This window comes from Oncorhynchus keta, chromosome 14 (assembly GCF_023373465.1).
Source record: "Oncorhynchus keta strain PuntledgeMale-10-30-2019 chromosome 14, Oket_V2, whole genome shotgun sequence".
Taxonomy (NCBI): domain Eukaryota; kingdom Metazoa; phylum Chordata; class Actinopteri; order Salmoniformes; family Salmonidae; genus Oncorhynchus; species Oncorhynchus keta.
Window position 1 is genome coordinate 14,636,330 of NC_068434.1, and position 13,645 is coordinate 14,649,974.

The 13,645-nt window shown below is 42.2% G+C and overlaps 1 protein-coding gene across 1 annotated transcript in view; it reads right to left on the reverse strand.

Annotated features, from left to right (window-relative positions):
• The window catches only part of si:dkey-40c11.2 (drebrin-like protein B), a 54,528-nt gene that overhangs the window by 17,394 nt on the left and 23,489 nt on the right, over positions 1-13,645 (reverse strand). Inside the window, exons 2-4 of the mRNA XM_035784878.2 lie at positions 10,351-10,406; positions 10,055-10,167; positions 9,260-9,334 (exon numbers count right to left, since the gene is read on the reverse strand). Of these exons, the coding sequence (XP_035640771.1) occupies positions 9,260-9,334; positions 10,055-10,167; positions 10,351-10,406 (244 nt within the window). The remainder of the gene's footprint in view (positions 1-9,259; positions 9,335-10,054; positions 10,168-10,350; positions 10,407-13,645) is intronic.

Consider the following 13,645-nt stretch of genomic DNA (forward strand, 5'->3'; position numbering starts at 1 on the left):
ATTTCAATTAACAGCTGTGCCTTGTTAATTTGTGGAATTTCTTTCCTTCTTAATTTGAGCCAATCAGTGCTGTGACAAGGTAGGGGTGATATACAGAATATGGTATTTTAGCAAATAAGGCTAAGTCCATATTATGCCAAGAACAGCTCAAATACGCAAACGGAAATTACAGTCCATCATTACATTAAGACATGAAGGTCAGTCAATGCAGAACATTTCAAAAACTTTGAAAGTTTCTTCAAGTCCAGTTGCAAAAACCATGAAGTGCTATGATGAAACTGGCTCTCATGAGGAAAGCCACAGGAAAAAATACCCAGAATTACCTCTGCTGCAGAGGATAAGTTCATTAGAGTTACCTGCACTTCAGATTGCAGCCCAAATAAATGCTTCACAGAGTTCAAGTAACAGACACATCTCAACATCAACTGTTCAGAGGAGACTCCGTGAATCAGGCCTTCATGGTCGAATTGTTGCAAAGAAACCACTACTAAAGGGCCAAGAAACAGGAGCAAATGGACATTAGACCGGTGGAAATCTGTCCTTTAGTCTGATGAGTCCAAATTTTAGATTTTTGGTTCCACCCACAGTGTCTTTGTGAGATTCGGAGTAGATGAACACGATCTCCGCATTTGTGGTTCCCACCGTGAAGGATGGTGTGATGGTGTGGGGGTGCTTTGCTGGTGACACTGTCTGTGATTTATTTAGAATTCAAAGCACACTTAACCAGCATGACTACCACAGCATTCTGCAGCAATACACCATCCCATCTGGCTTGAGCTTAGTGGTACTAGCATTTGTTTTTCAACAGGACAGACCCAAAACACACCCCCAGGCTGTGTAAGGGCTATTTGACCATGAAGGAGAGTGATGAAGCTCCTGCATCAGATGACCTGGCCTCCACAATCACCTGACCTCGACCCAATTGAGATGGTTTGGGATGAGTTGGACCAGAGGGAAGGAAAAGCAGCCAACAAATGCTCAGCATATGTGGGAACTCCTTCATGATTGTTGGAAAACCATTCCAGGTGAAGCTGGTTGAGAGACTGCCAAGAGTGTGCAAAGCTGTCATCAAGGCAAAGGGTGGCTAATTTGAAGAATCTCAAATATATTTCATTTGTTAAACACGTTTTTGGCTACTACATGATTCCATATTATTTCATAGTTTTGATGTCTTCACTATTATTATACAATGTAGAACATAGTACAAATAAAGAAAAAACCCTTGAATGAGTAGGTGTGTCAACTTTTGACTGGTACACACACGTACGTACGTATATATATAAATCAATCTTGAACAGGATTAGGCCTATCTATTTTGGATGCAATTTGAATGGAATTGATGGAGAGAGACTGAGAATGCGCTCATGTGTGCACTGATTTGAAGCCACAATAGTAATTGCCTGTTTTAAAACTCTGCAGCTGCAATTTTAAAAAAATGCAACATTACAATAAAACAAATATGGTGACCCCCGATAGCCAGATGGAGATGGGTCAATTAGACGTGCATTCAGTCCTAATATTACTGTAACATAGGCTTTGCTGCAGCAAATATAGGCCTACCTGTCACAAGAAAAATAAGTTCCTATGATGAGATAATACATGCATTGTGAACTGCGCTCCATATGGAGATACACTGTCTGTTCCCACCCTGAGCGCTGATGATTGATCATGCAGATAGCAGAGTAGGCCGTGGTCTGTAGAGAAACCAAACTTGGACATCACATATCATTTAACGTCATTCTGTTCATAGAAATAATAGATTATAATTTGCTGTTTTCTCGCAGTTATTTATCCCGAGAAAAGGGAGTGGGTTTGGGCGGTAAATCTCAGTAAGCCATTCTATTCAACGCTAACACATACTTGACCTATTATGTAATAAAGCCACACACACAAACTATGGTATATCTGAGACTGGGGTCACAGAAGTTCCTAGGCCAAATACTTAACCGACATTCAATAAAAAAGTAACAGGGTCAGGCTATAGGCTGAATGGATGACACCTTTATATGTAAACTAGTAACAACGGGGTCTGGCTATAGGCTGAATGGATGACACCTTTATATGTAAACTAGTAACAACGGGGTCTGGTTATAGGCTGAATGGATGACACCTTTATATGTAAACTAGTAACAACGGGGTCTGGCTATAGGCTGAATGGATGACACCTTTATATGTAAACTAGTAACAACGGGGTCTGGTTATAGGCTGAATGGATGACACCTTTATATGTAAACTAGTAACAACGGGGTCTGGTTATAGGCTGAATGGATGACACCTTTATATGTAAACTAGTAACAACGGGGTCTGGCTATAGGCTGAATGGATGACACCTTTATATGTAAACTAGTAACAACGGGGTCTGGCTATAGGCTGAATGGATGAATGTAAACTAGTAACAACGGGGTCTGTTATAGGCTGAATGGATGACATATGTAAACTAGTAACAACGGGGTCTGGTTATAGGCTGAATGGATGACACCTTTATATGTAAACTAGTAACAACGGGGTCTGGTTATAGGCTGAATGGATGACACCTTTATATGTAAACTAGTAACAACGGGGTCTGGTTATAGGCTGAATGGATGACACCTTTATATGTAAACTAGTAACAACGGGGTCTGGTTATAGGCTGAATGGATGACACCTTTATATGTAAACTAGTAACAACGGGGTCTGGTTATAGGCTGAATGGATGACACCTTTATATGTAAACTAGTAACAACGGGGTCTGGTTATAGGCTGAATGGATGACACCTTTATAAACTAGTAACAACGGGGTCTGGTTATAGGCTGAATGGATGACACCTTTATATGTAAACTAGTAACAACGGGGTCTGGTTATAGGCTGAATGGATGACACCTTTATATGTAAACTAGTAACAACGGGGTCTGGTTATAGGCTGAATGGATGACACCTTTATATGTAAACTAGTAACAACGGGGTCTGGTTATAGGCTGAATGGATGACACCTTTATATGTAAACTAGTAACAACGGGGTCTGGTTATAGGCTGAATGGATGACACCTTTATATGTAAACTAGTAACAACGGGGTCTGGTTATAGGCTGAATGGATGACACCTTTATATGTAAACTAGTAACAACGGGGTCTGGTTATAGGCTGAATGGATGACACCTTTATATGTAAACTAGTAACAACGGGGTCTGGTTATAGGCTGAATGGATGACACCTTTATATGTAAACTAGTAACAACGGGGTCTGGTTATAGGCTGAATGGATGACACCTTTATATGTAAACTAGTAACAACGGGGTCTGGTTATAGGCTGAATGGATGACACCTTTATATGTAAACACAACGGGGTCTTTATGGATGTAAACTAGTAACAACGGGGTCTGGTTATAGGCTGAATGGATGACACCTTTATATGTAAACTAGTAACAACGGGGTCTGGTTATAGGCTGAATGGATGACACCTTTATATGACACGGGGTCTTTGAATGGATGACACCTTTATATGTAAACTAGTAACAACGGGGTCTGGTTATAGGCTGAATGGATGACACCTTTATATGTAAACTAGTAACAACGGGGTCTGGTTATAGGCTGAATGGATGACACCTTTATATGTAAACTAGTAACAACGGGGTCTGGCTATAGGCTGAATGGATGACACCTTTATATGTAAACTAGTAACAACGGGGTCTGGTTATAGGCTGAATGGATGACACCTTTATATGTAAACTAGTAACAACGGGGTCTGGTTATAGGCTGAATGATGACACCTTTATATGTAAACTAGTAACAACCTGAATGGATTTATATGTAAACTAGTAACAACGGGGTCTGGTTATAGGCTGAATGGATGACACCTTTATATGTAAACTAGTAACAACGGGGTCTGGTTATAGGCTGAATGGATGACACCTTTATATGTAAACTAGTAACAACGGGGTCTGGTTATAGGCTGAATGGATGACACCTTTATATGTAAACTAGTAACAACGGGGTCTGGTTATAGGCTGAATGGATGGTAAACTAGTAACAACGGGGTCTTTATAGGCTGAATGGATGACACTAGTAAACTAGTAACAACGGGGTCTGGTTATAGGCTGAATGGATGACACCTTTATATGTAAACTAGTAACAACGGGGTCTGGTTATAGGCTGAATGGATGACACCTTTATATGTAAACTAGTAACAACGGGGTCTGGTTATAGGCTGAATGGATGACACCTTTATATGTAAACTAGTAACAACGGGGTCTGGTTATAGGCTGAATGGATGACACCTTTATATGTAAACTAGTAACAACGGGGTCTGGTTATAGGCTGAATGGATGACACCTTTATATGTAAACTAGTAACAACGGGGTCTGGTTATAGGCTGAATGGATGACACCTTTATATGTAAACTAGTAACAACGGGGTCTGGTTATAGGCTGAATGGATGACACCTTTATATGTAAACTAGTAACAACGGGGTCTGGCTATAGGCTGAATGGATGACACCTTTATATGTAAACTAGTAACAACGGGGTCTGGCTATAGGCTGAATGGATGACACCTTTATATGTAAACTAGTAACAACGGGGTCTGGTTATAGGCTGAATGGATGACACCTTTATATGTAAACTAGTAACAACGGGGTCTGGTTATAGGCTGAATGGATGACACCTTTATATGTAAACTAGTAACAACGGGGTCTGGCTATAGGCTGAATGGATGACACCTTTATATGTAAACTAGTAACAACGGGGTCTGGCTATAGGCTGAATGGATGACACCTTTATATGTAAACTAGTAACAACGGGGTCTGGCTATAGGCTGAATGGATGACACCTTTATATGTAAACTAGTAACAACGGGGTCTGGTTATAGGCTGAATGGATGACACCTTTATATGTAAACTAGTAACAACGGGGTCTGGTTATAGGCTGAATGGATGACACCTTTATATGTAAACTAGTAACAACGGGGTCTGGTTATAGGCTGAATGGATGACACCTTTATATGTAAACTAGTAACAACGGGGTCTGGCTATAGGCTGAATGGATGACACCTTTATATGTAAACTAGTAACAACGGGGTCTGGTTATAGGCTGAATGGATGACACCTTTATATGTAAACTAGTAACAACGGGGTCTGGTTATAGGCTGAATGGATGACACCTTTATATGTAAACTAGTAACAACGGGGTCTGGTTATAGGCTGAATGGATGACACCTTTATATGTAAACTAGTAACAACGGGGTCTGGTTATAGGCTGAATGGATGACACCTTTATATGTAAACTAGTAACAACGGGGTCTGGTTATAGGCTGAATGGATGACACCTTTATATGTAAACTAGTAACAACGGGGGGTCTGGTAAACTATAGGCTGAATGGATGACACCTTTATATGTAAACTAGTAACAACGGGGTCTGGCTATAGGCTGAATGGATGACACCTTTATATGTAAACTAGTAACAACGGGGTCTGGCTATAGGCTGAATGGATGACACCTTTATATGTAAACTAGTAACAACGGGGTCTGGCTATAGGCTGAATGGATGACACCTTTATATGTAAACTAGTAACAACGGGGTCTGGCTATAGGCTGAATGGATGACACCTTTATATGTAAACTAGTAACAACGGGGTCTGGTAAACTATAGGCTGAATGGATGACACCTTTATATGTAAACTAGTAACAACGGGGTCTGGTTATAGGCTGAATGGATGACACCTTTATATGTAAACTAGTAACAACGGGGTCTGGCTATAGGCTGAATGGATGACACCTTTATATGTAAACTAGTAACAACGGGGTCTGGTTATAGGCTGAATGGATGACACCTTTATATGTAAACTAGTAACAACGGGGTCTGGCTATAGGCTGAATGGATGACACCTTTATATGTAAACTAGTAACAACGGGGTCTGGCTATAGGCTGAATGGATGACACCTTTATATGTAAACTAGTAACAACGGGGTCTGGCTATAGGCTGAATGGATGACACCTTTATATGTAAACTAGTAACAACGGGGTCTGGCTATAGGCTGAATGGATGACACCTTTATATGTAAACTAGTAACAACGGGGTCTGGCTATAGGCTGAATGGATGACACCTTTATATGTAAACTAGTAACAACGGGGTCTGGCTATAGGCTGAATGGATGACACCTTTATATGTAAACTAGTAACAACGGGGTCTGGCTATAGGCTGAATGGATGACACCTTTATATGTAAACTAGTAACAACGGGGTCTGGCTATAGGCTGAATGGATGACACCTTTATATGTAAACTAGTAACAACGGGGTCTGGCTATAGGCTGAATGGATGACACCTTTATATGTAAACTAGTAACAACGGGGTCTGGTTATAGGCTGAATGGATGACACCTTTATATGTAAACTAGTAACAACGGGGTCTGGTTATAGGCTGAATGGATGACACCTTTATATGTAAACTAGTACGGGGTCTGGCTAACTGAATGGGTAAACTAGTAACAACGGGGTCTGGCTATAGGCTGAATGGATGACACCTTTATATGTAAACTAGTAACAACGGGGTCTGTTTATAGGCTGAATGGATGACACCTTTATATGTAAACTAGTAACAACGGGGTCTGGTTATAGGCTGAATGGATGACACCTTTATATGTAAACTAGTAACAACGGGGTCTGGTTATAGGCTGAATGGATGACACCTTTATATGTAAACTAGTAACAACAGGGTCTGTTTATAGGCTGAATGGATGACACCTTTATATGTAAACTAGTAACAACGGGGTCTGGCTATAGGCTGAATGGATGACACCTTTATATGTAAACTAGTAACAACGGGGTCTGGCTATAGGCTGAATGGATGACACCTTTATATGTAAACTAGTAACAACGGGGTCTGGTTATAGGCTGAATGGATGACACCTTTATATGTAAACTAGTAACAACGGGGTCTGTTTATAGGCTGAATGGATGACACCTTTATATGTAAACTAGTAACAACGGGGTCTGTTTATAGGCTGAATGGATGACACCTTTATATGTAAACTAGTAACAACGGGGTCTGGTTATAGGCTGAATGGATGACACCTTTATATGTAAACTAGTAACAACGGGGTCTGGTTATAGGCTGAATGGATGACACCTTTATATGTAAACCAGTAACAAGGGGGTCTGGTTATAGGCTGAATGGATGACACCTTTATATGTAAACTAGTAACAACGGGGTCTGTTTATAGGCTGAATGGATGACACCTTTATATGTAAACTAGTAACAACGGGGTCTGGTTATAGGCTGAATGGATGACACCTTTATATGTAAACTAGTAACAACGGGGTCTGGCTATAGGCTGAATGGATGACACCTTTATATGTAAACTAGTAACAACGGGGTCTGGTTATAGGCTGAATGGATGACACCTTTATATGTAAACTAGTAACAACGGGGTCTGGTTATAGGCTGAATGGATGACACCTTTATATGTAAACTAGTAACAACGGGGTCTGTTTATAGGCTGAATGGATGACACCTTTATATGTAAACTAGTAACAACGGGGTCTGTTTATAGGCTGAATGGATGACACCTTTATATGTAAACTAGTAACAACGGGGTCTGGTTATAGGCTGAATGGATGACACCTTTATATGTAAACTAGTAACAACGGGGTCTGGCTATAGGCTGAATGGATGACACCTTTATATGTAAACTAGTAACAACGGGGTCTGGCTATAGGCTGAATGGATGACACCTTTATATGTAAACTAGTAACAACGGGGTCTGGTTATAGGCTGAATGGATGACACCTTTATATGTAAACTAGTAACAACGGGGTCTGTTTATAGGCTGAATGGATGACACCTTTATATGTAAACTAGTAACAACGGGGTCTGTTTATAGGCTGAATGGATGACACCTTTATATGTAAACTAGTAACAACGGGGTCTGGTTATAGGCTGAATGGATGACACCTTTATATGTAAACCAGTAACAACGGGGTCTGGTTATAGGCTGAATGGATGACACCTTTATATGTAAACTAGTAACAACGGGGTCTGGCTATAGGCTGAATGGATGACACCTTTATATGTAAACTAGTAACAACGGGGTCTGGTTATAGGCTGAATGGATGACACCTTTATATGTAAACTAGTAACAACGGGGTCTGGTTATAGGCTGAATGGATGACACCTTTATATGTAAACTAGTAACAACGGGGTCTGGCTATAGGCTGAATGGATGACACCTTTATATGTAAACTAGTAACAACGGGGTCTGGCTATAGGCTGAATGGATGACACCTTTATATGTAAACCAGTAACAACGGGGTCTGGTTATAGGCTGAATGGATGACCCATAAACTTCTCTGCAGTAAGATGGAAATGTGAAATAAATACTATTTTACAGCAAGCCAGCATCTGGAGAGTTTACACACACACACACACACACACACACACACACACACACACACACACACACACACACACACACACACACACACACATCTCTTCTCATCTTCCTCTCTGAAGGGACCATTATTTTCTCTGTTTCCTGTGAGGCCCTGTCACCACTTGGTGAGTGTTTATGCTGTGCCTGCCGGTGGCCCATCTCGGTGGCAATGTGTGGTGACCCCTACCCCCGTGCCTTCCTGCCACCAGCCTGGACATTGGCCTGGCCCGCCACTGGACCATACAAACCCATGCGGTAGGAAGTGCACGGAAGACAGGAAGACGTTTAACAATGAAAGGTAAACTAGTGTGTGTAAATATAGAGCATGTGTGTGTATTTATGTTTGTATGTGGGAGAGACTGAGATAAGTATTGCTTGTTTGTATGTGCATAATGCACGTGCAGGTTTGATGCATATCTATATATATATATATATATATATATATATATGTGTGTATATAATGCACGTGCGATGCGTGTGTGTATGTGTGTGTCTTACCAAGTGTGACAACATCACTATTCATTCCCTCGTTCCTGGTCAGGCCAGTTCCACCCTTCCTACACGAGCAACACCAACTCTCTGTATTGTCTTGACAACAGTTACTATAGGAGGGTGTTTATCCATTATTCATTGTTAGAGAAACAGTGAAGAGAAGAAACAGAGTAACATTCCACAATGGTACCAACACAGGATGTAGGAGATAGAGAAAACACTTAACTCCCATATTAATCATGCCACTCCTGAATACTATCAAATGCTGCAGCTGCAATGAGGTCACTGACTGGATGACTGTACGACCAACAGACAAAATGGCAGCTTAGAGCAGGGCAAGGGTGTGAGTGGTGTTGTACCGTACCTTGAAAAAGGTCTTGATAGCAGGCACATGGCTGGCACATTCTGTCCTGCGGTTCTCATCCACATTTGGCCCGACCTGGAGACCCACACACACTACATAATTAGTCTGAGGGAGCCAGAGAGAGGCTCATTATCAGAAAGTCTAGCTTCAGTCTTCTGTCATCAGGTACTGCATGTACACCCTTGTGGAATCATTTCCCAGCGTTACAGAGAGAGCCTACCATTATTATCATGTTACATATCATATACAATATAATGAAGTTTAATATAATAATATGTTTCACAAGTTTCTGATTTGTGTGTGTGTTTGTGTAGCTGCCTGACTGGCTACAGATGCAACCTCTGACCCCCACCACAACATTCCACAAGGTCGCCATAGATACGGGACCAGTGAAGCACATTGGGAACATTCTAAGCATCTGTTGCCCTGCTTGTGTGTGTGTGCGCATCAGTCAAAATAATTGGTATCAGTAAAAAGCTAGGCCTGGCATCCGGTGTCAGCAATTTAGCTGACACATCACACACGTTGACCCCCAGACCAAGGGCCAATCGAAACACATCCAACAGTGGCATGAGCCAATGGGAACCAAAGCTTGTCCCTAACCTCTGATACAGAGTCAAATATATTTTCCATCCTTCTAATGGTTAAGGATAGGATTGAGGGTAAGGAATCTGATCCTAGAGCTGTGGTTATGGGCCACTTCTACTTCAAGCACCTGAGACACAGCAACAGGTAAAGAGAGTTAATATATGGTACCACGTCCATTCAGAAGGCCATGTTGTGAACGACACTCACCCAGCAGATCATGGCGACGCGAGGGCCTCCTACCTCGGCTGAGCCCACTCTGCAGAGCCCATACTGAGGTCTGGCTATGAGGAACTTCTCTGACAGCTCCACCACTCCACCTGCTGTAGGAGAGACGAGAGAGGGGGCGGGATTGAAATAGAGAGAGAGAAAATGAGAGAGAGAAAGAGAGAGAGCGAAAGAAAGAGAGAGACGGACAGAGAGATTAATAAACACCACCAACTTATCATTTTGGAAAACTCAAATTCAAAAAAGGTGACAAGTTCAAATCGTCCAGTAAGCTTTACCTCCAGAATCAGCCAGTTTGAGGTTGTTAGTGGCCCCATCGTAGGTGAACAGAGCCCTGTGGGGAAAAAGAGAGACAGCCGAGTGACAGAAGCACAAACACACTGCATCATCACAACCATGGACCCAGAGATTCAGGGTTCAATTGACAGATACAAGTGATTTCCAATGGAGCAGACATCTGCAACGTTTACTTTGATTGTGATCTCGGTGACCAAGGTAACATTGCTTTTAAAGGATGCATAGCCGAAAGGGCCGATGGGATGAATGGCGCCGGAGGGGATGGCTGCCGTTTAACCGCTTGTGCTATTTTGTGTGTATTTTCCACATTGTTTGTAACTTATTTTGTACATAATGTTGATCCTACTGTCTCTTATGACCGAAAAGAGCTTCTGGACATCAGAACAGCGATTACTGACCTCGAACTGGACGAAGATTTTTTTTTTTAATGAGTCATTGACAGCTAGCACCGAGCTAAAGGCTAGAGCTGCCGCTTTCAAGAAGGGGGACACTAATCCATACGCTGATAAGAAATCCCGCTATGCCTTCAGACAAACCATCAAACAGGCAACGCGTCAATACAGGACTAAGATTCAATCCTACTACACCGGCTTTGACACTTGTCGGATGTGGTGCTCTCATCCATGCTTCAGTGTTGCTTGCCTCAAAGCGAGCAAATCAAGCATTTAACCCATCCAGTAGGCTTGAGTCAATGGGCAGCGTACGGCTGGGTTTCCCTTCGTAGTCCGTAATAGTTTGCAAGCCCTGCCACATCCGACAAGCATCAGAGCCGGTGTAGTACGATTCAATCTTAATCCTGTATTGACGCTTTGCCTGTTTGATGGTTCATATAGCGGGATTTCTTATAAACATCCAGATTAGTGTCCCGCTATAAAAGCCTGGTTTAATGTTGACTGTTTCTCTTAGTAGGATCTTTGATCGTCTCATTCCAAAGAGTGTAGGAAGTTCCTAAAATTATATAAAGTTGGTGTTTAATCTGTCTAAATAGACGAATGACATGTCCTCTAGCCCATAACTAAATAACATACAGACAGCTGGGCAGACCACGTGTTAAGTCAACACTACACAGGCACACACACTTGGACGTGTTTGGCATTTGTTGTGCGTAGTTTGGCTAAACTATAACTTGCATCCCCACAGAGTAATGCATTTCTAAAATGTGCCAGCAGATTAGTTATTTTTTTACCATGACTCTCTCCTTTCCTCGCATTCCTTCCCTCTCTCTTTCTTCCTGTCCATCATGCTTGTTAGCGAGCGGCCCAGCGTAAGACAATGAGGCAGTTGTTACACAATATCTGAACAATAACACACAGTGACATTGTTTTTCCAGGCCGAATCGCTCACTCTCACCTGAAACCCAGGGTTTCTGATTGACACGAGCTAGACCGTAGTAGGGCAGGTTATGACTCAATCTCAGCTCAGGTCACAGGTGACATTCTACTGTATAGAACCACTGATAATGTGGGGGTCAGGACAGGAGGGAGGGAGGACATCTGTCTCTGCTGGAGCTCCTAGGCCAGCTGATGGGTGTGTCCCTGACATCTGGACCAGCAGAGGAGAGCCCAGGGGGAAAGAGCACCAGGCCAAAGGTGAGAGACCTACCTCTGTGTGTGTACATGTGTGTGTGTGTGTGTGTGGAACCCTTTGCCCCATAAGTAAAATGCCTGGAACTATTCACCTCACTTTCAAACAGGTGAAACAGAGCAGAAACAGGTTTACTGTTGAGATTGAGAGAGATTTGCAGGCACTGACTCAGAGTTTGAAGTGGGCTCCTGTATGGAGTCACAGTGGGTGTGTAGTGTAGAGCATGTCAGTACAGTTAACATATAATATCACTTCATTGTTTCAACGTTGTCCCATTGAGACTGATTGAACCTTGTCAAACCTTCAGTATCAGCATGTTCAAATGAGATGTAAAACGATACAAATCACACATTTGAAGGACAACAAATATCAATCTCCTGGCAGATACAGTAAAGGACAGAGAAGTAAGACCTCTAGAACAGTGACGTTTCAAACTTTTTCAGCAGGGACCCCATTTTGTCGGCAGAAGTTCTGGGGACCCCATTTTGTCGGCAGAAGTTCTGGGGACCCCATTTTGTCGGCAGAAGTTCTGGGGACCCCATTTTTTCACCAGAAATTCTGTCGAAATCCAATGACAACCTTAAAATAGGTAAATTAAGATTTTTACATCAAGAAATAACCTTAAACGCATGACATTTTTTTATTTCTTAAAGAGGACCAATAAATACATTTAGATAATAAAATTGTATTGCTCTTATTCTATTTCTCAAAAATGTATTGTCCCATAGAATAATCTGTGATCTTAATTTTTGGATCCCCCCTAAAATATATTTTTAAAATAATAATAATAATAATAATAATTTGGTGACCCCACTGTAATTCCCCCGCGACTCTGACTTTGAATACCACTGCTCTAGAAAGACTGAATAGAAGAACAACGAAGAGGTCCCTGAAGAGGTCCCCGAAGAGGTCCCCGAAGAGGTCCCTGTGGTCGCAGTTTATTCTAACAGCGCTATACAGTAGCCAACAGACACTGAGTACATTGATTGATTCCTACACCTCATCTCTATACAGACCTCAGCAGACTGACTAGGTCTGATTTAGTATGTTATTGTGACTATTGTCCTCTAAGGGGCAAATTAATAGCAAGAGTAGCAAGAGTTAAGACGGCGTGCGTGCGTGTGTGTGTGATGAGGACGCAATAATGTCCCTGTTGTTCCCCCCTAGTATTAGCAGTGCGCTGGCTCAGCGTGTCACGAGGCAGACTTGCACAGCTTTCTCAGGATAGTGGGTTGCGGTGGGGGAGGCTTAGATTCAGCTCATCTCTAACAAGAACAACCACCATGAAAGCAAGCGCCCATCCACTGTGTCTGTCTGACTCAACCTTGTGTCTGTGTAAGTGACCAATAAAGTTTGGTCCGTCTGTCCCGCCGTCCGTCTTGTCTGTTTCCCTCTTGAGTTTCATGTGAATAACATTGGTGGAAAACTTGCCCCTGGTTTCTCCTCTGATTATTACTACAGGCATTCCAAAAGGTCAGAGGTCACCGTCTAACAGGGGCCAGTTCAAAAGCTCATAAATGCACTGAAGGAGTTATGATTACATTCTCAACCCACTGAGAGTTGACTGGCTGTGAGGGTCCACAGCTTTGTTAAGATCTGTGGGATGGAGTCAGGCTCTGACATACAGACACAAATTCTGTCCACAGACATGCTGCCCAGATCAAAAGGCCACGACTGAATGAACAGATTTAA